The sequence below is a fragment of the Sander vitreus genome, chromosome 11 (assembly GCF_031162955.1).
Source record: "Sander vitreus isolate 19-12246 chromosome 11, sanVit1, whole genome shotgun sequence".
NCBI classification, from domain to species: domain Eukaryota; kingdom Metazoa; phylum Chordata; class Actinopteri; order Perciformes; family Percidae; genus Sander; species Sander vitreus.
Window position 1 is genome coordinate 2,093,871 of NC_135865.1, and position 27,434 is coordinate 2,121,304.

The window sequence follows — 27,434 nt, forward strand, 5'->3', positions numbered from 1 at the left end:
TTCTTGGTGAGAATCAATACAGCACCAAAGCATTTGAGATACACAGTACAGTAGCTGTATTATAGTCCATCAGTGTCAAAAATAGGTTTTAAAAAAAGAGATAGAAATAAGACTTCATCCAGACATCCACTGGCGTGCACTGTGCAGGCCTGCAGGAGGAGCTCCAGCTGAGAGTGTTGGAGACAGAGAGGTTCCACTCCATTTACTCTAACAGACCACATTTCCTCAGCAGCTGGGGACCATGGAGACAATTTTGTTCCCGGTTTACCACAGCTATTTGCACTATTTTGTTTTTTAAAGCCATTTGATAATAGAATACCTACATTTTTAACATCGTTTGGGAAAAACATGATGCCAAGGAAGAAAAGCATCCTGTAGTGCCGACATCCTGTTTGGTATCTAACTGTTCTCCAACTGTCTGAGTTTACACAATGAATGTTCAGCTAACACATCTACTACATTTGAATCCATCCCATAATAATCTGGGCTGCTCTAACTGCATTACACTGGGGAAAAAACAAACTATCAAAACGTACACGGACCCTTTTGTCCCACACTGTATGGGGATTAGTATAAAGTGGCCATGTCTGTAAATGCCCCACTCTGCCGCTGTAAATTGTGACATACATTTCTTTGGGATAGGATTGTTGTATCAGTACAGATAAATACTTGGCACATCTACAAAGTGAGACAGGTGCGTGGGAGGGGGACTAGCAGGTCAAGAGTTGCAAAGAAAAACTCCCGCACACTGTCTAACTTGCAAAATATATAGAGTTTTAATAATAGGCAACGTGAAGATGGTCTAGTACTGAAATGTTGCCTATTATTAAATCTCTATATTTTTTTGCAAGTTAGACAATGTGCCGGAGTTTTTCTTTGCAAAGGATTGTTGTATTACTTACTGGAATGCCCACACCTGATAATTTAGGTTTTCCAAAATGTACACACAAACGATATACCATATTTATTACGCACACACACACACACACACACACACACACACACACACACACACACACACACAGTATGTTTTCAGACCAGTGTTATAGTCAAGTCACCAACTGTCGAGTCCAAGTCAAGTCTCGAGTCCCCATTGTTCAAGTCCTAGTCCAAGTCCGAGTCACCAAAGAAGAGTCTGATTCGAGACGGAATCGCGTCACGATTCCAGAGAATAGCGACTTGAGTCGGACCGAGTACTCCATCACCGGCCCCTACATAAAACAGTTACAGACTAAATAAACTAAACCAGCATTTGTCGCAAGTCAGCCAACGTGGTTGTGTTGGTCACTCTGGCACGAACAGCACGCCCAAGCTGATCCCACAAGTGTTCAATGGGGTTGAGGTCAGGACTGTGTGGGGTGCCATCCCACAGCAGTGTGTGACCAGGCTGGTGACCAGCACGAGGAGGAGGTGCCAGGCTGTTGTGGCTGTGTATGGTTCTTCCACACGCTACTGAGGCTCCTGTTTGTGAAATAAATACATTGTTCAATTGCCAATATGTCTTGTTTCTTCAAACTTCAATCATCCAATCCACCAAACACCAAACGAGTCAATGGCAGAATAAGCTGTTTGGCAATGGCAGAGAAGATTTGGCACATTTTTCATGGGCGCAACCCACATACTCAGCACTGCTGCTCATCCCACAAATGCATGTTCAAGGGAACTAAACAGGCTTTCCAACGGTATAAGATTTATTGCCAAAAAGCATTGTTACCACAGAGAAAAAATCTACCAAACACAAATTTCTTTACTTTTTGTGTTTTTATATCTATGTCTTAAAACACCCAGTAATGCACACATCTGCTCATAATAAAGGTTCTTTCTAATAAAAGTAAAATAAAAATGCTAAAAAAGAAAAAAAGTAAAGTTCTTTCAAACAATAGTTGGAAATCTGTAACATATTGCTAATATTTACAAGCGGAATTAATTTTTTTAATTCCGTGTACTTGAGTTGCCTGGAATGGGCTGGCAGAGTTGACCGCTCAAACTGCGTCAGGTTACAGAAATAAGACCGGAAATAATATAATTGTTCTTTCAAAGTAAAAATATAATGTTTTGCTCTCAATATACTGTATGTATAGACAAAAAGACTTTGTCAGTGGTGGTGGTGGATGTCAATGTGGTCTGATGTTAAAAAACAACTATACCAATAGTGTTTATTACTGAATGATGAATGATATTGGCTCCTTTGACCAGGTCTTCCTCCCTTTTATCATGAATTGTATTATGTATTGGCATGTTGTCACATATTCCCGCCCTCCAATGAGAATTTAACAATATGGGAATCAAAAAAAGAAACTTGTGGCAGATCAGTTGTTGAGTTGTCAGCTTATGTTTCCACCACTGTCATCCAAATCCGATCAAACTTCCGACATATGACTATAAATGTAAATGACAAAGTGCTGATGAAGTGTAGCTGAGCCCATGAGTGTTAAACTGTTATCACTTTATAAGGAGACCATTTTACCATTATCTGAGATACACGTGTTGATGTTGGGTTATCTTCTCTTGGATTAAGAATTGGTAATGCTTAAATTAATGACACAAGTGTACACCTTTAGGGCAAAATTAGGGAAAAGGGTGTTGCCACATTTTGCTGCTTGTATGATATTGAAAAATGTGGATGGCATGTATGAATGTGCGATAAAAGTTCTCCAAAGGATTATTTTATTCGCAAATAACCCATGTTAAAGGAAAATATTTAAAACAAAGTCTTCAGACTTTGGTTCGAGCAGGCTATTATTTTGAAAGTGCAACCGGAACACTGTTTCCGAACACTGCAATGATATTGGCAGTAGTTGTGGCAGTGGTAAGTGATCCAGCGGTGGAGACTGGAGAGCCGAGCAGCAGAGTCGTTCAGATTCCGAATCTGGATAGAGACGATTAGTCCATGTGAAAAACTGTCAGTAACGTCACCTCGAAGAATATCAACCATGTCTGCAGCTTTTTACGTCTGCCTTGTCTTTTGGTCCCTCCAAACCAACGCTGGTAAGTTATGTTGCCGTTCGTCTGTTTGTAGGCTCCAAACGTTCAATTCGAGTCCGTGTGTGGTAGTGGTAGCTAACGCCATTATTCAATGCGCTGTGTGAATGTTTTCCACAAACCGGACTGTTAGCTACTAGCTAAGCTGCAGACCTAACGTTAACTGTTAGCTTATCTACCAATGTACTGTATATTTACATTTCTCATCGTCTTAGGCGAGTATTAGCCTGTTATCTGTGTCTGTCGTAATCAAGCAATGGACACATTTATTACTGTTAGCTAGCTACACGGTATGTAACTGCAAGCTCACAATTAGTGGTAAGGTTTGCTAACATTTAAGCTAGACCCGAATACATTAACTACGCTGCAACAACAGCCTGACGTGCTCAAAACATAACGCTGGAGGTGCAAGGTTGATGTTCTTTATAGTCCGATAACATTATGCTCAGAGAAACACAAAGTACTTCGGTGCAATGACATTTTCAGTTTGTGCTTCCTGACTATTTAGATATTATTAGATATGTGTCATGTAACGTTACAAGATGAATGTGCCGTTGAAATTTCAAAGAAAAGGTAATCTGTGGTTTTATAAGTCTTTAAGTCGCCTACTCTGAACTGACAACCATCATAACAACAATCGTATTAGCAGGATTGTGAACTAACGTTAGCCTTAATGGAAAAGTTGCTTTGTAATTTGACTTTGTAACGTTCCGGTGTAATAACAGCAACTGTTCCCTTGCATGTATCTATCCTAATGTATCTAAAAAAAAATTCAATTTATTATTATCCATCTATCCGTCAGTTTGTCTTTTTTCTGAAGATTTGTACAATCTAAAATCAGTGGTTAAAGGGTAACTGAATTAGCTCTTGAAATACCCAGAATGCACTGTGACATGACATTTTGATTCCTAAGCTGCACAGGAATATAGAGCTGGGTGATATGGAGAAAATCAGAAATCATGATATTTTTGACCAAATACCTCGATATATGGCCCTGGCTCCCGGCTCCTATAATAAATCCATGGCTCCCAGCCTAATATGCATATTGAGTGTGTGGAAACAGAATTGGATCATTTTGACAATTGACATCAGTTATTTGATAATGCATCAATCCAACTCCGAAACAAATGTCTGGATATGTCTGGCTACAGTTTGAAGTGTGCAAATAAAATGACAGCCATGGCTGGACCTGAATATTCAGATATGTGTTCAGTGCGAATGTGGTTTTCAATTTTTTGGACTCCAGATATTTTTTTAATAATGTAGAATAACAAAACTCCTTAGAAATAATGCCTTTAATTAATCTGAAAGCACGCGTTGCGGCCTATTTTATCAAGTGGCAACCTCCGGCGCTGAAAAATGGAGCCAACGTGGAAGTGGCACATTTTTTTTCCTCATTAGCAACTTGAGGCCATCTCCAAAAGGGAGTCAATCCCTATACACCCCATGTTAAAATGTCCAACTTTACAGCAGATAGACATTTCAGAATTTGCAGCCTGGTGCTGGCCAAATTGCTACAATTTGAGCTTCATTTTGGCTTTTCAGAAACCCACGGCTGACGTCAGAGACTACGTCTACGGTTGCAGTGCAGTGCTTACAGTTCAGCTCAGTCTTTTTTTTGTGTTAACTGATAGAAAGTAGAAAATGAAAAAGCTTTTTATATTCAATTAAAGAATGTTGGAAATGATTTCTTTTCATTAGTTTTGAATTCAGTTTGTTGTATTTTAGCAGAACACACTGAAAGCAGCAGAACTGAGTACACTTTAATATGTGCTCATTTATCGCAAGTAATATTGTTATCGTGATATTCAACCACATTATTGCACATTTCCCTCATATCCTGCAGCCCTAGATCACACACACACACACACACCTCCCCCCGACTCGATTCTCAGTCCCGCTAACTTGTTGCTCTTGCGACCAACATTGGCTGCTCTGTTTCAACAACCGCAGGGTTGTGCGGCGGAGGGGGAGGAGTTTCAATGAAACGGCCCATTTGCGTGACGCCCTTTGTGTTCTTTAACCCCCCCCAAAGTAGCACAGGTAGACTTTATATTTCACAATTACGGTTTTCCGTCAGATCGTTTATCGAGAGAAGGCAGCTTTATTTCACAGGAGAGAGAGAGAAAGAGACGAGCGAGACATAGAGAGTGCTTTGTTGTTGCAGGAAACATTCAGCTGTTACACAAACTCCCGGGCAGTTCAGGGCTTGTGTTTCATTTTTCTTCATCATTCTTTCTTGTGGCAGCCATAGAGGCAGCCATGTTTCCTGTTTACTGTACGGGACTCTCACACCGCCTCATACAATAGCTCAAACCACACTGACAAGTCTGATCTCTGGTTACATGACTGGCCAACTCAGCGAGACGTAGTTTTGCATTTCTCTGTTTCCCCCTGCAGTAGTCTATATCCACAACGTTCCACTTCCAGGATTGTGCAGGTGCCACCAGAAATTCCGACTGTGATTGGTTTAAAGAAATGCCAATAAACAAGAGCACGTTTTTCTCCCATCCCAGAATGCTGTGGACTAGCTAGGCCATGGTCTGGCAATGTGAGACTACCCCTGCGGCAACCCACGCCGCAGCCTAAACACGCTACCCCCCCCCCCATTCGAAATGAAAGTATAAACCTGCACAGTCTGAAAAAACATTCGGCCTATTCTATTGGATAGTAGCTTCCTCCATTTCCCCTATTCTGTATCCTGTGATAGTCCTGACTCACCCAAGGCTTTCTTCTCCTTCTTAAAATATGCTCTTTTAAGCTCTGGCCATGCTCTTCCTGTCCTTGTCCCTTGTTTGTTTGTTTGTTCTGAACAATAGTGAAGTAAATAAACTACTCATTCTGAGTTAGTGCTCGAGGGTATGACAAAAAATTTGTACCACAGTATGTATATTTTTGCATTAATGGTTATAAGTGGCTTATTCTACTGCCGGGAGTACATAGAATATAAAGACATGCCGTCCGGCGGATTCATCTTTAGTGTTACTAATTGTTTCTTGTGTGGCTAATTGAGGTGTTTTGCCCTGTTAGGGGAATTGGTTGTTGTGGGTTATTAATTGCTGTGTTAAAAGTTCTAAGTGTTCGTTAGAATGGTACGCAGTTAATAGGGGACTTGTATCAAATTCAGAATATTGTCATATTCTGATTAATAGTGGAGTATTAATGTGCATGTTAACATAGTGAGTGTTTCAGTTTGACGGACTGAGTTTACGTTTCACTGTGTGAGTCATTAATATAGTATCACTCATATATGGTGTGCCACACCTGAATAACCAAAGGTCACAATGACAGTCTGTGGTATGCTGCTATGGAATGTCTGTCTGCGGGGGCAAGGCAGACTTTCTCTAGACTTGAGTTGTTAAGAGTATTCTAACGTTGTGAAGGTGTACTGTAAGGGTTTAGTAACCTTTCATCCTCATTACTAACCGGAACCCTCTTTAATGCCAACACTACCAATTGCAAAACGTGGTATCAGACTCCATTAGGTGTACAATGGGAATCATGTATTCATCTCAGTTAATTTGAGGGAAGTTGGCCACTGTAGTGTTTTGTAGTGGTTGTTTGTGTATCGTGTCTGTGTATACATGTGTATGAAATGTAGAGCTGAGCAGTCCTTTGCTTTTCTAGTCATGTCAAAATCAAGCTTCATAAAAAGATGCATTTTGAAATCAAACAATAATTATAACATTTATAATTAACAGTGTCTTAACAAACTGCAGCAGGTGAACGGTTTGGTCGGCAAACGCTATAAATACAACTGTATCTGGTACATTTACTCAATGCTGTAAGTTTGCCAAACAAGAAAAACACTCTTGGCTGCTATATGCTCTCTGCATACCGGTGTCTGAACTATTTACACACAATCTGAGGGAAGACACACTACTCTGTAGTTTTTATGCTGGCTGTGTCTTTTTGTAGTTCTAAAACACCAACAGAGTGATGGGTCCTGGTCTCGATAAATGATCTAGATCAGTGCCTCACGTCAGTTTCAGACAGGTAGCTAGCTAGCTGGTAGCTTGGTATTTGTCGCGTGGCGCTGGTGTTTAGCTGGTGGACGTTGTCGGCAACCCACCCGTCCTGTTCACCATGCTCTGTGTGTGTGACTTTTTGCGCTGTGTCCTCACCAGTCATATCTATAGAACACCTGTCACAAACCGTCAGCACGCTATCCCTGCTAGAATATAAATATATAATGTAATGTACACTGAGTGGGGAAAAAAACAACAACAACGGCTCAGCTTGAAGTATCTGACTTCAGCTGCGGAGTCACCGATGGATGATTTGACTTGACTTTCAGGGGGCAGCCCTAGTCTAGTGTTTACTGAGTTCTTGTGGGGCAGCGTCTGAGTCATGTCTGCGGACGAAACCATTAGGGTTTGATTTGATTTATGTGTGATTTAAATTGTGCAGCCCTACTGCAGCTGTTATTGAATTTAGTTCATGATGTTCCTTCAGTAGAGATGGTGAAATACGATTCCTACTCTGCACACAGGTGTCTTGAAGAGCCAGAATTAGTCATAGCGATTCTCGGTTTTGGATTTGTTCCTCATTCTTGAGGTCACAGTGTTGTGTGGTGGAGATTTAACTTGATTTTCCGGCATGGTTCTTCTTTGCTCAAGTTTCAGACCGCATTAGTACACTTCCTCTCTATTTTGTTCTCTGTTTGGTTTTCTTATTGACATTATTCATATTTGGTGCTTGTTCATTTATTCTTTGTGTGTTCAACTGTTTCTTTTGGTATTGAGTGCACTCACTAGATTCTGAGCATCAAAGGTTTGACATCCCAGTTGGCAAAATGTGTGCCTTTTTTTTGTGGATGCACCGATTTCAGACCAAGTACAAGTAATTAGAATCGGGTACTTGCCGATACTGAGTACTGATATAAGTACTTAATAAAACCATTACAGTTCTAACAGTTACTTTGAAAACATGCATTATTTGCACCTGAATGCGTCATGACTTGACAAGGTGTACCTGAATACACCATGAAGTCCCGTTGGTGCCCACACGCTTTAACGTTGTGGTTTGTTTACATAACTCATGTGGAAGGCAAAATGTTGCCATATGGTGACTTCAGGGAAGCAGGAGGGTTTAACAGTTGTGTTGTTTCTCATCATCTCCGAATCCGGCAGTGGTCTTTGTGTCTGGAAAAGTGAATCTGCAGGAGCTACGCTTACCGTAGCTTCATGCATCACAAGCAGTGATGCATGAAGTGGTATCGGAATCGGAAGTATGAGTACATGAGCACAGTATCGGACCTGATACCCGATCCTTGTCTCGATATATGTGCATCCCTACTTTTTTTTATTTTTTTTTTTATTATTGTTTCAAATGGTTCTCTAAAAATGAAATCATGACAAAATCATGACTATGCAACTTCCTTTTTGTTAACAAAAAACATGCACCATTTGTATTTTGTATTGCTTTGAAACTGCATACAATGTGTTAAATTCACTCCAGTCTCCAAAGTACACAATACACTAACGTCACAATGGTAACACTTATCTTAAAGTCCCCCTATATAGCAGTTCTGATCATAGACTCTGGTGGAAAATTTTGAAATCAATTAAATCGTTTTTAAATCAGTATTTGTGCTCATACAGCTGCTCAGCAGTCACAAAGAGAGATTGTGGCAGAAACGGAGATAGCCAACAGCGCTAATGGCAACAGTGCAAACAACATTAGTTAGCTCCATAGTAAGCTCCCTCGCCGGGGCGACCTGGCTTCCCCCGGAGAGCCGTGCTCAATGCAGGGTTCATACGTTTTGAAAAAAACTGGAAAAAAACCTCTGAGGGTAAACTATAACACAGATTTCTATTCTTATTGTATAATGTCGACTGACATTTTCAGGAATACATAGTCATGGAAATTTGCCGAAAAGTATTGGTTAAAATTTGTATGAACCCTGTCAATGGTTAAGTTAACAGTCCCAACCGGGACGCAGGCCTTATCACCAGGTAACCTCTGTATGAGTGAGAGATGAGAGTTATAGTGACCATATTTTTCCAAACGCTTTTTAAAAATGCCTGTTGTATTTTTACTTATGCTCTAAGGTTAATTGTTACAGTCTCACTTCAGTGTCATCTGGTTTGTTGCAACAGTGAGATGTCAGGCTTTCTGTCAGAGTTTCACACTGACACAACATGCTGTGTTTGCATGTTATGATGCTCCTGAAGATGCTCATTGGGTGTGACGAGACACCCAGCTCACGAGACGAGACACAAGATTGGGTTCACTAGACGAGACGAGATGTTACCACTATTTTACAGAAAACTTCAATGAAGAAATAAGACTAGAATTTGTCATTGTACAGTAGACGGAGAGAAATAAAGCTTATTTCATTGCTTCACAGTGATTACGTTCTAAAGCACAAATAAAGTACCATCAGACACTCAACCGATGATTTTTGTAAAGACAGATGCTCTTTTCTCCTCCTCTGCATTTTATTCATTGCAGTAAACAAGGAAGTAGGCTGCTCTAGTATTGATTTATGAGCATTATAAGATGAAGGGAGAACATTTCTCTTTGTTTAATATCATTAAAAGTTAAGTTAGGTGTTGCTGTCCGCTTCCTGACTCATTTTTAAAAAGGACAGAGAAAGAGAGTGGTCAGCACGAGACAGCGCCACACTGAACTGTAGGCAGCAGACTCGTGTGTGTCTCAACCAAGAGAGAGAGAGAGAGGGAGAGAGAGAGCAGCGGTACTCTCTAAACCTTCCAACGCTGGGTTTTCCAGGCAGCTTTTTTCTTCCGCTTTTGCTCTGCAAAAGTTAACTCAGAGTCAACTTTGGAGAACAGGCGGAGGGATCTTGCAGCAATGAAATTATCCTACTAACAAGTCCTATCCTTTCATGTCATAGAGCTCCATTGTTGTCCAAAAACTATTTACACATCCATGAGCCACACTGTTGCACTGGGTGATATGTTCCTTCACTATCATGAACCCACGACACACCGTCCTGCTGCCCCAAATACTTACTGGAGCACCAAACCTGGATTAATCCAACACTAATGTTAATAAACATTAATAATGTTTGCTAAAAACTACAGTGACCAGCAGTTTTAAGAAATGATTGTGCCTTTAAAAAAAAAAAAAATGAAACTATTTATCTGTGATTAATTGTATAGATTTAGGTCTTCAGGAAGAACCAGTGGGCTTGAGGTTGAGTGGCACGGAAAAGTAGGGAAGTCAAAGTATTGAGATGGGGTTTCTTGACAACAAGAATAATATAGATTAATGCCTTTATTTTTGAAGCATTCTGCACCAGCACTAGCTTGCACTAACTAATACTGTATTTAATAGCACCTGACACTTTATTCCATACTGTATCTCTCATCCCTGGATGTATGTAATATTTTATGCGGTTAGGGTTATGTATTAAGTGTATATTTCTTACTATGTGTCTTTACTGTTTTGCTGTGATTGTCTGTTGATCTGTCATGAGCACACTGAGGCAAACTCCTAGCAACTAAGTTGTATGGCAATAAAGTATTGAATCTTAAAACACTGAATATTGAATGTGAGAATGAAATGCTTCTCTTTATCATATAGGATAATAAATTGAGGACACTTGGGTTAAATAATAATCGCAAAGTAATCGATAATGAAAATAATTGTTAATCACAGCAGATAGTAATGTTATTCATTATTAAAATATTATTTATTGTATTAAATCCAGGGTCCAAAAATTAACTTTTTTGTCCACCAGCCAAATGGCGAGTGAATGTTCAGATTTTATCAGCCACTCAACAGATAACTATTGTTTTTTGGCTGGTGAGTGAAGCAGATCTACTAGTCACTTGCTGGCTAGCAACTTGCTAGCAAGTTGCTAGCAAGTTGCTAGCCTGGCTCCGCCCTCCTACGTACTTCTGTTCAATTTTCATTGTCCTTCAGTACTCCGTCTGGGTTTGCGGTATATTCTTGGGTTTTCTCCGGCAACTCTTCACCGGTCCAATCAGCGAACAGAGGGAGTGGCTGAGAACGATGACGTTGATGTCGTGCTCTAGTTTGAGTTGTAGTTCCGTAATAGCGGTGGAGAAAGATGCGAGCGAAGCCATTCGGTCCGTTGTGGCAACGCTGCTGAATATCCAGAAGTTAAAGCCCGAGCAAGAACAATCTTTGCTGAGTTTTGTTGGTGGCCATGATGTTGTGGCCCTCCTCCCCACGGGGTTCGGGAACAGTTTGATTTTCCAGCTCGCTCCGTTAGTGGTGAAGGAGTTGGCTAAGGCTAACGCTAGCGATGCTAAGCCGACGTCACGACCAAATGTTAGCGATTGGTTCTGGCAGGTCCAGAGTGGCTCTGGGCAGATCCAATAGTTTTAAACTTCAACAGAGTACCCGCTTTCAAGGAAGTTAACACTTGTCAATGGAGAGAGGCCAGAGTCTCTGGACTAATGAAATGGACCAGAGTCTGGTAGGACCAGGCTAGCATTTGGCTGGTTAATGGTGCCAATTTTGGACCCTGATTGAATCGGTCCATATTGTTGTAACAACATCTGCAGCATAGGCTGAGTGGTCATGCTGGATCTAACCCTTGCTTGTTTCAGTCGCAGCAGAGCTGGCCCCACCGAAGAACCTGACCCTGATCACCCTGAACACCAACTACACCCTGAGCTGGGATTGGGACCAGAGTTTTGCAGAGGGACACGCTGTCAACTTCACCACACAATATGTGGCGTAAGTCTCACTTTTACAGACACATGATCATACATGAGGAAGAGAAACCAGCGACACTGAGGCTGAGCAGCACCTTTGTGGTGACAAACTCTAGTTTGAATCTGGGGTATAGTGATTTTCCTGTAGAGCTCCAGTTCAACATATTGTGTCTGTAACACAACTATTCATGGGTAAAGCAAAGTTATGATTTAGGGGGAAAAAATCGCTTAATTGCGGTATATTTTTTCTTTTCTTTTTGCCAGATATTAAAGTTTAGCTAAAGTTTAATATTCACTGTGTAAGAGATAAAGAAGAAAAATGTCATGGAGCATTATAACGTGAGACACCATCAAAACTGCTCTATATTCTTATGCAAGGATGGATGAATTGCCAGCAATACGTGTTTTTCTTTTAATAAGCATAGGACATTGAACAGTCAAACACAGAACATTTATCACAAAAGCTAAAATTATAATAATAAAAACAATGTGAATAAAGAAACTGAAATGTCTGATCTGCCTCAGTTAGCAGCATCTACATGTTGCACCTTCTACCATCATGTTAAATAAAGTCATACAAAATAAAATAATAAATAATAAAATCCACTCCAAACACAGTAAACCCATGTAAGTCAGACATTTATCCATCTCACAGTTTGATCTTCTTTACGAGTACCACAGCCTCACAGAGACGGTAGACTACCTGTAAACTCCATCTTGATTTTCTTTGGTTGTGTTTGTTCAATTGCGTCCAGCCTTTGTAGCGTGAGTTCATACATTAAGAGTCTCAGCTGTCAACCACAGGAAGTGGATGTGGTTCGTAAGGAGTCATAATGTAATCCAAACCAACTACAGGAAACAAATGAAAATCTTTAACAGCACAAGGAGATACAAGTTCTGCAATGAACAGCAGTGTCATGCCAGGGGAGTTGAGCATAACAAAATGAAGTAGGTAAAACTGCGGTGTAGATGATGGATCATATTTTATTTTGATTGGCATGTAAAATTAAAAAAAATTGTTCAGGTGTGATTAACAAATAAGATATCTTTCTCTTGTGCGAAGTTTCAGACATAAATACAGATTATTAGAACAGTTTTTGGGGGGTTTCTTTGTACCAAGAAAGGAGTTAGCATTACAGGCTAACAGTTCCATATTCTTTTACCATTTATTCTTATATATATATATAGTGCTGCTCATAAGTATTCATACCCATGCTAAAGTTGACTAAAAAGAGGAATAAAAAAAAATCATCTTTTGGAAATTGATCTTAAAGCATTAATTAAAAAAATGAGGAAAAGTCCAACCTTTAAGGACACCAATTTTTTTTGTGAATGAATAATGTATCATAAATAAATAAATGTTCTTCCTTAAAATACAGGCGGCATAAGTCAGTACACCCCTATGTTAGATTCCCATAGAGGCAGGCAGATTGTTATTTTGAAAGGCCAGTTATTTCATTGATCCAGGATACTATGCATCCTGATGAAGTTCCCTTGGCCTTTGGAATTAAAAATAGCCCCCCCCCCACATCATCACATACCCTTCACCATACCTAGAGATTGGCATGGGGTACTTTCCATAAAATCATTTCTCAATGCAAATCAAACTAGCTATTAGGCTAACTGAAATAAAACCATGCCAATCTCTAGTATGGTGAAGGGTGTATATATATATATATATATATATATATATTTTTTTTTTTTAATAAAGGATGTCTATTTAAAGATGGATTTTCTGTTACGATGATTAATGCCCTACATTTTGTTTTGTTTCTCGTCCTTTCAGGAAGTTCAAGCTAAAGTCTAAGAGAAAGAGTCCAGTGTGGGAAACGGCATGTGAGAAGACGTCACATAGGTCATGTGACCTTACAAAGTTCAACCTGTACTACCTGGGCATTTACGTGCTTCGTGTACAAGCCAGTGTGAACGGGCGTGTCTCCGACTGGGTGACGAAGGATTTCTGCCCTGATAAAGATGGTAAGAGAGAGGGATGAGATGAAGACGAGTGGAGGGAGCCCAGGGGAGTGGGATGAGGGAGAGAATCAGTCCCTCTAAATGTTGTCAGGCAGATACTTCACAGTTTCCAGGAAAGATATTTCATACACAATCCTATGGCAGCATGTCATCCTTGGTGACACAAACCATCCAAAACAAGACAAATGCACCGAACAAAAGGGCAACTGAACAAAAGAGTGTACAACCACAAGGTAGCTGTGAGCGACATTCTTTGAAAAAGAAACCTTTGCATGTGTTTTGCAGCTCTGAACTATGAAAACCACAGCGTTGAGTTGAGTCAAGATCACGTGAGAAGCATAAGATAACATCTCCAACGTGGTTTCTGTAAACACAGCGTCACTAAGCTTACAATTCCCCACACAGGCTGGAATAGCAGGTCCTCATACTGCTCACTGATTGATTTGTTAATGCTTCTCAAAATGAATTATTTCTTGTATATAATTAGGTCTCAATGTGTACTATGCAGCAACCCAAACAATGACTAGCTGAGATCAGATGAAAGGTGATAGTAAAGATTTGGGCGAACGGACTGTGTGGGCGTCTCCAAACTCACCTGCTATTTTGGCTCAGGTGCAGCAGGCTACATGGGTGAGGTGGAATATAGATCAGGGAGTGTGTTGATTCATTTATTCTCTTGTTGGTCACATAGCTGTAAAAACAACTAAGCCAATCACAGTGAAGCATGACAAGAGTGACTTAAACGGTGAAGCGCTTCACCAGAAACTTAGATTCTTGTCTAGGTGGCGCAGAGCGACGTGAACACAACTGAATGAAACATGAAAACACCTTTGCCAGAAACGTTGGAAAGGATGCCAACGGAAAACCAAGTTATAAAAATATATAATAAACAAAACGTTATTCTTAATCGTCACATACACACAGGAGTGTAGTCAAATTCTGTTACTGTGTTTCAACCCATCCTAAGTATCAGGAACAGTGGCCAGCTGTGTGGGATTGAACCGCCAACCTTGTGATCAGGGGGCGACCACTCTACCTAGTACCACAAGCTACCCCAACTTGGGGCTCGAACCCACGACCCTGACATTAAGAGTAGCCGGGAGACAATCTGATGTGTGTTGAGGTGTGTGTGTGTGTGTGTGTGTGTGTGTGTGGTTATTCTGTAGCAGCCTGGTTGCCATGTTTTTACCCAGGTTAACACAGTAGACGGCTGTGTGTAATGGCTCTGCGGCAGCACTTATCCAATCAGAGGCTGCAGATTTCACAACATATTTGTCCTGCTGCCTTCAGATGGTGAAGGAGAGGGTTTATTACACACGATAACACATACTGGAAGAACCACACAATCATTTATAGATCAATGCAAACTGCTTCGCTGATGTCCCTGCTGTAATCACATTAAATGTTTTAAGCATCATCCCATTATCGCAGCAGATTCGCTGCAAGTATTTAGTTTGGTCTTGTGGTAGGGCAGGGCGATATGGACCAAAAATGATATCTCTGTATTTTTCTGCTGAATGGCGATACACAATATATAACTTAGTAGTTTCTAAAAAGAAGGCTAAATGTGCAGTTGTAAGTAGATCACATACTGTTTGAGATGTCACATGCACTTTAATTTAAACAGATAGTGATCAAAATAAAATGCAAAGACAAGGTTTACTTTCCTGTTTGAAAATACACGGCTGCAACACGCACACATAATCCATTCCATATTGACGTTTGCGTACAGACGAAAATCTGGTGCCACTGATATGTCTGCTCTTCTTTCTGCTGCTCTGAAACAGACGTTACAGGAAACACAAACCCCGCTGCATGTCACACTAGTTAACACTATACTCAACAGCAGCTAACGTTAGCCTACCGCTAGCTAGTTAAGGCACGGGTTCAGGCACCGTTAATTATGTATGCGATTAATTAATCACAGAGTATGTAATTAATTAGATTAAATTTTTTAATCGTTTGACAGCCCTAATATAAATATAAATAAACAGCCTATAATAAATGGATTAAATAGAAAAAGGCCTATCTCTAAAATGCTCATTCAGCTGTTTTCAACAACAGAGAGAGAGAGAATAGAAAGGTCGTCATTTTTGCATGTAAAAGACTAAGACTATCGATTGATTATCAAAAAAAGTAGTTGATACAATTTTCGTGAATCAACTAATAAATGAATCAAATATCAGTTTCATTTCTATACTTGAGTATGTGATGATATTGTGAATCAAGATTCCTGTAGTTAAATTTACGAGTAAGCGTAATTTAAAACTTGTTTTTTTAATTATATTATTGAATACGAGGTTTGTGCTATTGAAGCTTTCAAAAATAAAAGGCCCCAACGACCTCTCATCTATCCATTCCTCTCTCCTGCTAGCTGCTGTGGGTCCTCCATCCAGAGTGGATCTTTCTCCTGCTGGAAGTGGCCTGGACATTATCATCTCTGACCCTCTGACCAGCACCAACAGCTCCATGAAGGACCATATCGAAGACCTGTACTACCACATCCTCTACTGGGAACGCTCTGTAGACACACAGGTAGGAAACTCAACTCTCATCCCTCTGACAAACACTAGGCCCATGCCTACTATATTCCTTTGAACTAACTTTGACTGCGTTCACACTGAAAGCCTTAGTGCTCATTTTGGATTCATTGCTCAGATCCAGTTCTTTTTTGTTTAGCTGTTGACATTAGGGATCGACCGATTTTGAAATGTTGCAAACAAAACTTTGTTTAAATGATTTAAGCAATTATTTAATAAATGAAAAACTTTCAACATAGTACCCAGTAAGAGATAGTCAGGTAGTGTTGTGGGGGGGACATTAAGTCAGACTCAGTGATGAGTGAAACCGGAGCAGAGGGACAGACACAGAGCTGTAGCCGAGCCAAAGTAGACCACTTTTTAATTCATTACATTTATCGGTTATCAGGCAAATAAAACGCCGCTACAGATAATCGGCAAACTGCCAAAAAAACGTTTTTGTAAAAATAGGCTAACGATTGTGTCATAACCAAGCGACTTTCTGTCGCATAGCAGACAAATTACCGTATAGTACAGGAGAAGCTTGCAGGCAATCAGAGGGATGTGGAGACATACAGTCAAGGGAGAAGCCCATAGAGAGTCCATGAAAGCATCGGAACAAAATATTTCAGCAACATTTTGATGGATTGGAAATACTTCGGTATGTGCTATACCTGCAGAAAAGAAAAATATTGCAATGTTTTTTGTTTTTTATATGATATAATGAGAGACACCAAATTTCCACCAGCTCAGATTCTCAGTTCCTCTGGCCTGGCCTGCACATCTCCTGTGAGAGTTGACTGGTGTTTTGAGGAACCAGCCATAAAGCTATTTGTTTGAGAAACTTCCATTCCAGCTTATTTTTAAGTCAGTGTTATTGTAGCAATACTGAAAATGTAGGCCAGTGACGGTAAAGGACATCAACACACACCTTGCTTCATCATGTCTGCGGTCACCATCTTTGACCGCAGACCTTTGAGCCACCGCTGTTTATCGTATTTGTTCTCCCGCTTGCTGGCTGTCATTTGCTTAACATAATCGCCCATATTTGAATGAGGATAAAGGAGAAAACCAAAGTCCTATTTACATACAGAGCATTCATCTCTGTAAACCACCATCAATGTCAAAAGATATGTCTGCCCAGACATTTGTGGTCACACTAATGCACGACAGCTATGAAGTGACTCTGATCTGATCTGACTGTTATTATAGCCTTTTCAAATGGTATTCAGGGGTAAACAGACATGCATAGAAGTGGGTGATTTACTACAATGAACATTAAAAAAATACTAATTTAATACTGGGGTAGAAATGATCATCATTCATCAGTTAGTTAATACTAATGATATAATGAAACATATATAATAATGATGTGGTTGAATGACATCTGTGCTGAAAGATTTCTTTTCAAACTTTGGGTTTAACTGTAGTATGCTGGCTCATGAATAAATGAAATGAAGTAGCCTTCCTAAAGGTCTCACCTCTCCTTCAGGCCGTAGAAACCCAGATGTTGGCTAGCAAGGCCACCGTGGTGACTCTGTCGGACCTGAAGGCCTGGACCTGGTACTGTGTGAGGGTCCAGTCACGCTACGACTTCTTCAACAAGAAGAGCAGCTTCACCTCACCCCACTGCATGCAGACCGAAGGTAACACTTTTTTAATCACAAACAATAATACCTAAAATAGAGGTGTTGAAATGAATCCAATAATCGATGCATCGAATCGTGGACGTGGACGATGCTGCATCGATAATCAGCCGGGCCATAATCGATTATTTCTGTTTACAATTTAATGTATGTCTAACAACATTTCTGTTTACGTATTCTGTTAGGTTTTGCACATTCAGGAAGTGCCATGTGCTCAGTGCTGTAGTTTTATGTATCCAATTTATTTAGTATTAGAGCACTGCAGAATGTTTTGTTTTTGAAGATTGAAAAGCTATTAATTAGATATCCTATATGGCTTTAATAGAAAAATGTATTTGACGCATCGTGATGCATCGAGATATTGAATCGCTGACATGATAATCGTAATCGAATCGGGAGATCAGTGAAGATTCCCACCTCTAGCCTAAAAGAATCTTTCATAACCATGCCTTAAACTAAGGAACCAACATGTTTTCTGCTTTGCACTTTGTTTGCACTTCTGTAACACACTTCTTGCAAAACACGAAACACTGTTTCTTACATTAGACACTTTGTTCGAGAATGAAAACTCTTGCAATCATCATTGAAAACACTTCTCTTCAAAATGCAAAACACTATCTGAAATTGGCAACACTAGATAGTTCTTGAACACCGGTCAGTCTGAGCCTCAGCACTACAAATAGACCTCAGGTGAGCTCACCTCTTTTGTGAGAACTTTGTAAACATGGAGGCAGTCAGAGCGAGAGGAAGAGAGAAGAGTAGGAGGCCAGACCCTAACAGAAGGCAGGATCCATAAACCATCCACCACATCCTTTACTAAACATTTTTTTGTTTACCATTGCACTATAATTTTACTGCAATTATTTTTTACAGTATTGTTTTTTTGTTTGTTTACAGTAACATTGTATTGATTACCGTACTGTAAATCTACTTTTCTTTGTGTTTGTTGTAAAAACCTGCAATGGGAAAAAATAAACTGCATATATTTGTTTCTGATGCCTTTCTATTTGTGCGTTCATTAACATGTAAGTAGATGTTCTGTACTGGAACAATATCACAGAAGCCTGTATGAGAAAATAGGTATACAGAGTACTAAAGAGAGCAGTGATTTGTATAAAGTACATCAGTGTGTTGCTGTTTTTAAAGAGTAATTCAAGTGGTGCATGTGTGTATCGTTTTGTTGCAAAAATGCCATTTTGAAAAAGGATTGTTGCGTTTTGATTGCCGAGTTTCATCTTGACATAGAAGTGACATTTCTGTTTGTTTTTCATTTACACGCCAGATTATTTTTCAGCGCACACAAAGTAGAGAGCGTGACCGTGAGGAGATATTCACGGAATTTGACAAAAAGTGCATTGGATTAACATCGCTAAGATTTAAGAAGACTGTGTCCACACTGGGTGTCCTGTATCAATAACTGACTGACTGTAACTTTTGGCACTGCAGACAGAAGCCAGATGTTAGTGGGTGTACTGTAAGTGGGTTTTTGGCCAGTGGATGGAGTATAACAGAAGCTACACATTCAAGTTTGTATGTAACCGTGTGAGTGTATGTAGGTGATAACAGAAGCAACATGCAACTCTACTCAAATTTGATGTGATCTATGTACGTGTCACACTTCAACAGGTGCCATTCCGTGGTGGCAGATCTTTGGCTACTTCCTGCTCTCTCTGGTGATCTGCTTCTTGTTGGTATTAGTCATAATCTGCAGCTCCTTTTGGTTCTTCAAGACTGTTAAGGCGACGTTTTACCCCTCCAACCAGCTGCCGCCACACTTCCAGGTATGAAGCCACAGCTTTGGCTCTGTGGCACATCTAGTTTGTTAAGATTTCTGATATGTGAAGTCAAAATAGTTGTTGTTTTGAGAACATTATTGTCATATATTTGGCCAATTGAATTAAAGGGTAACTACTGTTTTTTTCAACCCTATTTTCCTATGTTTTTGTGTGTAATTGACTGATGGGAACAATAATATTTGACATTGGTCCAGTATTAAGCGTGACCGCTGTAACCGGCAGCCACAGACCGGGCTGCAATTTTTAATTTTTTAATTTAACCTTTATTTATTCAGGGAAGGTTCACTGAGAGGCAGCCTCTCTTTTGCCCTGATCACATTCACACAGTTATACATTCATACCTGGAAGCTGCCCAGTACAACCACAGTCTGATCTGCTGGCCACTGAGCAGTGGTTGGAGGTTTAGGGCCTTGCTCAAGGGCACCTCAGTGGTGGTAATGAGGGAGGGACAAGCGCTGCTCTTTCACTTTCCCCACCCAGATTTTATCCCGTCGGTCTGGGGATTGAACCGACGACCTCCCTATGGGGCAAATGTGCATCCTCAATTTAGTCCACTAGAAGTGCTTTATTTTGCCGCTGACAGGCTCAGATTAATATTCTAAGTGTCTGACATCATTATGGAAAGGATCCCTACAGAGATAGACCTTTAACACCTGTTTAAGACCTTTCTGTTTAACCAGAAACAGCTCTGAAGTTGCTAGCACTAAACCCACCAGACTCTATCCAAAATAGGGTCCAGGTTGAAAAGAACGGTAGTTACCTTTTAAATGCAGCACAGGAAGGCTGTGTTGCTTGGTGTTAGTGAAAGAATGTATAGCTAGCCAATTGATATAGCAGCAGAGTACCCACCACGTTGATTATAAGTTGACGAAGAATTTGCATGTCAGAATTTAATCTCACTAAAGTTTATATATCAGTCTTATTTCAATCTCTGTCCTCTCCTCCTCACCCCGGTCTTCCCCCCAGTATCTTTGTGACTCATCTGGTTCTGACATTCCTCGCCTCCTCACCACGGATTCCGACTCGGAGCTGTTGTGTGATAAGGTGACCGTCTGTCCAAAACCACCGGTCCTGGAAAACCACATCCCTCCCCCTGAGGCCCTGCCGGTGCCCCCGTCAGACAGCAGGTGGGTTCATCTCTGATGCTACATCAGCTCACGTGTTCGCCACAGTTTCATAGCCAAAATATTGTTCTCATAAGAACATTAAAGGTAAAACGTTACGCGGGGCCAGGAAATGCAAGCAGCCAGTAAAGTAAAAAGTAAACAAATGATTTCATTTAAATAAGTTTACAAATATTGCTCCGCGAGCAATGTCACTACGTGTGCTGTACTCGCTGAGACTTGCCTCTGCTCCGCTTGTGTCTGTCTCTGGCGGCGAGGGGTTTGACCACGGAGATGCAAGAGACGGCGATCAGCCAACCTAGGTCTTATCCTGTCCTTCTCGGGTGGTCCAGAGGCAGCGTGTGATGTTTCTGCATCAAGTTAGCCATCACTCTCATGTCCCATGTCCAAATACCGCTGCTAAAATTGGAGTGCCCCTGTATTCTGACCTTTACCGTAAATGCATTGGAACGGCCCAGGACACACATGGGACTATGTCCGCTTTTCAAAATAAGGTGTTAACACAGAGTATAAAATACATACAGTATAAGAACAAAAGGTAATTTGGATTTTAGTCACAGGAAGTTTAAAACATGTTACATGTGTCCCTTATAAATTAGGAAATCCCTCTACATTGTGAGAGAAATTACTTTACTCTTTGATGATGGGTTGCTGGAAACAAATCCTGACAGTGACTGAATTTCATTTAAGGACAATTTAAACTAGATACAAACTAAAAAATCAAGCATTTCTACTGTATCAGTTTGGAGAATTGCCAAGATGAATCCCCATATCATAAAGGACCACATCTGTACCTTGGAATAGCGACATTTATAGAAACACAAAGTGCTGTAAGCATTGGTTTGTTTCAAGCCAACACCAGCAAACTTCAGACAACAGACTCACAAGACTTTTGAACTGCTTTAAACTCCATCTTGTTGACCATGCTTTGTGACTTTTTGTCGTGTCATCACCATTCATATCTATTAGAGATGCACCGATTGACCGGCCGGTGACCGGAATTGGCCGATTTTCACGTCATCGGCCATGACCGGCGACCTGCCGGTCAGTCTGACATATGCCGATTTTATGCCGGTCAAATGCACTCAGGCACCGCATGATTTACATCGCGCAACATCAGCACCACACGTGCACATGCAGGGTTTCCGCTGTATGCATGTAGCAGCGGCGCACTGCCGCTCCATCAGCTGTTTATGAAATGTCATAAAGTCGTAATTATACACGGCTCTGCAGAGCCGTCTGCTCTACTGATCTCAGTCGAACAGTCAGCCTCTCTCTCTCCCCTCTGAGGCTGAAAAACTGGAACATGAAAACTGCACTCACGCGGGTCCCGTGAAATATGACAGCTACAGTTTATTGGAAAATAGAGTTGGGCACACTGACTTTGATGAGTTTACTGTTTATCAGACCCCAGATGAGACAAGAAGCTAACGTTAGCGAACGCTGTGGTCCCTCTGCCTCCCCGCTGACTGCTGTAGGAGACAAAACAAAAAGAGACGCTGTATTCCTCCGACACGCTGTATTAACGTTACTGTTTAAAACGCTTTCCAGGTTAGTGGGGGTGCATACCGCTTAAAGCCAACATTAAAACATAGGAATCTTTAAAGAGTTTAGTTTTGTTGTTAAACTGTGTGTAAAATGAGCGGTGACGTTAAATCATCTGTTTCAGGTAACAGCACTCTCGGGTACCGTCTATTTGCTGGATTGTTCCGAGGTAACCGTCGGTAACTAACGTTAGCAGATAAGCCTGTTGACAGCAACGGTAGTGTTCACATTTATGCACAATGACACATAAAGCAAACTTGCTTAAAAAAAAGGAACTACACGCTGTTTTCAGGTAACGTTACTGTTGACGTTCAAACAGGTCTGTGTGTGTGTTTTGAGAAATATCTTTATACTGCATTAAGGCTATATTTATTTTATTTTTATTTGTTATTTATATATTATATATATATATATATATATATATATATATATATATATATATAAATATTTTATTTATTTTTTATTTTTTATTTTTTTTATTGCCATTACCTGTTCCCCCTGTTTTCATACATACAGAAGTTTAGTTTGCTAAATATATCAAATTTTTTTTGTTGGATATTGGATGTGAAAAGAAGGAAATGGTTCTTTCATAACGTTGCACTTTAGATATGTGTGAATTCCCCACACCAGGAGTCATTTATATAGTTTATATAGTCATTTATACAGTGACTGTCAGTCGGGTACAATTTATATAGTATAATTTTATAGCGATCAATTATCTATTAAAAAAATGTTTTATGTAAAATGTTCTATTAAAGAAAAGATAGAAAATAAATATTTGTGTGTGCTGTAAAATGGTTAGAAAAAATGAAATCGGAATCGGCTAAAATCGGTATTGGCTGTCAAACTCGATGAAAAATCAGAATGGGCCTAAAAATTGTAATCTCTAATATCTATACAAGCAATGTGTTTATGATTCAACAGTTTACAGAGCACACAGTTCTTCATAGATCTAGCCATTTAATGTTGCTCTCAAAGTGCGTCAAGACCACGATGATGCATTTAACTTTGAAATGGACACTTTTTTCTTCTGGGGGAGCGAGTCCCCGAGTCCCCTAGAGGCTCCGAGGTCCACCCAACACAGTCTCACACAATCCTGTGGGAAACCCCCAACATTTTCAAGGGTGTTTATATTTATATGGCTTTTGGTCTTTCACCTCACAAGTGTTCACATATAATTACGTGTGTTGCATTGTATATTTTTGCCAGCAAGTGATAGAATGAATGTACCTTCCCCTTTTATGTCTCCAGTGGCAGACACAGTCGCCAGGGCAGCGGAGACTCAGGAGTGTACTCCACAGGGTGCAGCTCAGGCCTGCGGCAGCCCGACAGCATTCAGCCGTCCTCGGGGGACGAAGACTCTGGGCAGGGTTTCCTTGACTTGGAGCAGGTGAAGATGAAGGACATGGCTCCAGGGCTCAAGACTCGACTTCTGATCACCAACGAGGGCGTTGTTGACATGTGTGTATGAAGGCAAGGCACGCACGCGAAAAAGACGTTTGTTGAGAAGAGCATGACGCGAGGATGAACCGTGTTAAGGAAGATAGAGGTTTGTGGAAAATGTGCAGCATGCCTTTTCTCCAGCTGTCACTGTGAAATGAGAGGAAACCGCTATTTTGTGTGGAAAAAGAAGATAATGAGTGACCAACTCACACGGGAACAAAACAATGTGCTGTGATGTCACTCCATGTTTCCAACTGCCAAGGAGGATACATGCGGGTTTCACGGTCTTACAGATGCAGATCCTCATGTCGCCTACTGTTCCTCCCTGATTTTAATGTTGTACATTTCCTTTCCCTCATCTCCAACAGCCACAGTCTTAGCCTTCATGCTCTGAATGGTTGAAAGGTCCCTCTAATCTGACTAAATGTGGGTGAGAGGATAAGCAAAATTTATACTTCTGCTGCTGTGCGCCTATGTGGGCTGATGCATGTGGGGACCACAACTGTCCTGAAATCCCACCTTCCGGCTCTGATGTCCAATCAAACTTCTGCGGCATCTTTGGTGTCCCATGTTTCAGGAGACGAGCCTCTCTCTGGGAGCTGTGGGGCCAACCATCTCTGCAGCTCTGCAGAAAGATGGTTTGCATAGTATAAATTAGAAATGACGTATCTATGAGTATATTAGGGGTGCAACGGTACATGTATTCGTATTGAACCGAAACGTTACGGGCGTCTCGGTTCGGTACATGAATTTACACGGAGAGTACACGGTATAAAATAAATAAAACGTGCGTGCAAATTAATTAATGTAATGCGAAACTACTGTTAGATACACGTTTCTTTAGGGACACCTAAAGAAGCCCCCCCTTAGCTCTGAAGCTCCCGAGCTCCGCCTACAATCCATGCCTGCCTACATGTCGAGTCGGTCCAGTGAATCCACACACCATGGGCCACACGAGGCAAACTAGTCCCTTCCAAACAAAACACGGACGTAGCTGTATCCCTTCTTGCCTCGACCACAAATGGCCTTCAGGCCCGTTTGCTTCGCTATTTGCTCTGCTGTTAGCTCCCCCGTTAGCTGTTAGCTCCACTGTTAGCTCCGCTCGAAAATGTATCGACATCGACCTTCTGATGCTGTCAGCCGCATGGAAAGCATAATAGAGGATAACTCACCGATAACACCGAGTCCCAGTCAATTGAGCAACTGTCCGTCGTCTGGAAAGTTTGGCTTCAAAAACAGATGATTTAGAACAACGTGATTAATTATCATTCATTTATCGTTATTGAGGCAGATTAAGTCAAATAAAGTGACTACAGCGGGTGCGACTGACACCAACAGTGGACGTGTCAGTCGACAGCAGTAAGTCTCTAACAACAAGATGTGGGAGACTTACTGCTTATTTCCACTGGATGCGTAACGGCTGCGGCTCAGCTCCGGAACTGCGGCGCAGTCATTAGGTTTCCATTAAAGTCAATGTGTGTATTTCCACTGACTGCAGAACGTCTGCGCCCCTACTCCGTCCCAGCTCCGGCGGTCCGGAGCAGCTACGCAGAGCTTCTATTTTTGCCGGACGCCAGAGAGCTCCGCAGCAGTTCAGCACACGGCAGATAGTGCGGGACAGGAAGTCGAGCACAGAAACAAAATAAAAATCCAGTTAATTTTCAAAATAAAGTCCACCGTGCTCACGGCGGATCATATTTCCCTGCACCACACCTTGAAAACACAGCACAGAGTTGTTTCCCCTCTACTCCTCTGGATGGAAACAAACTGTTGTTGGTTTTAATGAAGGTTTAAAAGTTCAGTTTTTGTGGCCATTGAACTGTATTGTCTTCCTGACAGGTGTTAGTTATAAAGCCTATTCTCATTGATATAAATGGGATGGGCAAAATAATAGACACACCTGTAGGATAATTCACCTCAACAGCACCACCGGCAGTGCTGGTCATTGCCAGTTAAGGGTAAGACCTGGCCTGTAAACCAGATGGATCTGATTCTGCCAGCTCGTGTTTCATTTGCTCTGCAAATGAACGGAGTGGTTCCAGATGCTATAGCTCTTAGTCTGGCAGTGCCAGGCTTGGTAAGACCTACTGACATTGTGATTCATTAATTGTTCTGTTTAACATTTTGCTCAAATGTATGTGCTGATTAGAAGAACTGCAGAAATCCACTTTATTTTTATTTAACTTTTCTTTTTTTATACTGGTAATCTGATTGAGACGCACTAAGGGCATTCACACAAAGAAGGAATAGGACACAAAGTGTCATAAAGTGCTAAGTCAAAAGTGCCAAGTAGTAGTTTAAAACTATCACCAAGAACAAGAGCAGACCCCCACAGACGCTCTCTTCAGATTTCTTAAGTCATTTAAAAACTCCTCGGGGAATCATGGTGGACAGCTGCGGTTCCTGCTGTAGCCTGTTCCAGCCTCACCTTTCAACAGGGTAGTTTACCGTAAACAGGGATCGCTGTTGATGTCCAACAATTCATCCAAAACAGCTACTTGTGGAATTTCTTTATATGAAATGAAACATTTTCCAACCATAGTTACGAAGTCCCGTGTTGTGATTCTGTGTGTAAAACAAACAAAAAAATGGAGTTAGGAATTCATTTCTGTCCTTTTGGTTTTTCTATTTCTCATCAGTCAGACTTAATGTCTCTTGAGGGAATCTTGTAGTCATTTTAATAAACATTTGAATACATTTTTATTCTGCCATTTATGATTCTTATAGAATACGTGTGCCATTGTAGTTTTATTTGTTCTTATGACATATTTTATTTGTATCAAATATATTTTCCTCATATTTGTCATTGGAGCTATATTATATCCACCTCACACTTCATTTGTTTTTTTATATTTTGAGGGGGAAACTTGGTTGTAACACAACTTCATCTACACACTTCTACAGTTCTACATTCAGCCACAGCTTAGCAAACATTGTGTGAATAGATACAGCAGAGCGAGGGCTGTCTGTGCTCGGTGTACTTTTACAGTTAAATAAACAACTCCCATCACTTGTATCTGCTTTATCACAACAAACTGCCTTTTCCTGATTCTGCAATGTTGGGATGTATGGGTGACATGTTGAGACAGCAAGTGTTCAAACTGTAGAATGTGATAGGAACAATGTCAACAAAACAAATGAATTCAAGGAATGATGTTCAATAAGTAACATTTTGAAAGACTAAGGAGTATACAACCCCTTAAATGTAACAACCTTCCAAGTCTTACAGAGTGTGTAGAAAGCTGTCTAGTCAACTTATGACTTTGATTCCTCAAGCTTGATCCAGTCATCCTTTATTGCAATTTGTAATCTGCATTGCCTCATGTCTTGCCTTTTTGTTGTAACTTGTATGTAATATATATTGTACATTGTGCATATTGTTTAGCAGTGTACTGGTGATGTGAGTGTGGACGAAGCAGTGGTGATGTCAGTGTGTCCCTGGCCTCACATCTACCAACTATTGCATCTACAGCACCCATGTTAATGGACAATCATTCAAATGAAATAAATCACCTCTTATACCAAACCTTGGTGTCAAAATGAGCGACTTTACTGTGCGTGTACTGTGGATTCTCATGCATACACATGCCGAGTTCCAAACACAGGTTGCTCTCCTCTCTGTATATCCACAGCCTGAACTTGTACAAGGCTGGGTCCGTGTCAACACACTGCCTCCTTGGGCCGAGACTGCACCGGGTGACACATTGTTGTGATGTGTATGTAGCCTCAACACTATAGTTTGTAGTGACTT

General features: G+C 40.8%; 1 protein-coding gene across 1 annotated transcript; it reads left to right on the top strand.

Annotated features, from left to right (window-relative positions):
- The first annotated feature begins 2,823 nt into the window (after window positions 1-2,823).
- LOC144525945 (interferon alpha/beta receptor 1b-like) lies at window positions 2,824-26,380 on the top strand. Its single transcript, XM_078263017.1, has 8 exons — window positions 2,824-2,988; window positions 11,529-11,658; window positions 13,423-13,613; window positions 15,985-16,145; window positions 17,622-17,775; window positions 19,402-19,556; window positions 20,538-20,698; window positions 23,492-26,380. The coding sequence occupies exons 1-8, from the start codon at window positions 2,934-2,936 to the stop codon at window positions 23,709-23,711; spliced, it is 1,227 nt and encodes a 408-aa protein (XP_078119143.1). The 5' UTR covers window positions 2,824-2,933; the 3' UTR covers window positions 23,712-26,380.
- The last annotated feature ends 1,054 nt before the right edge of the window (window positions 26,381-27,434 follow it).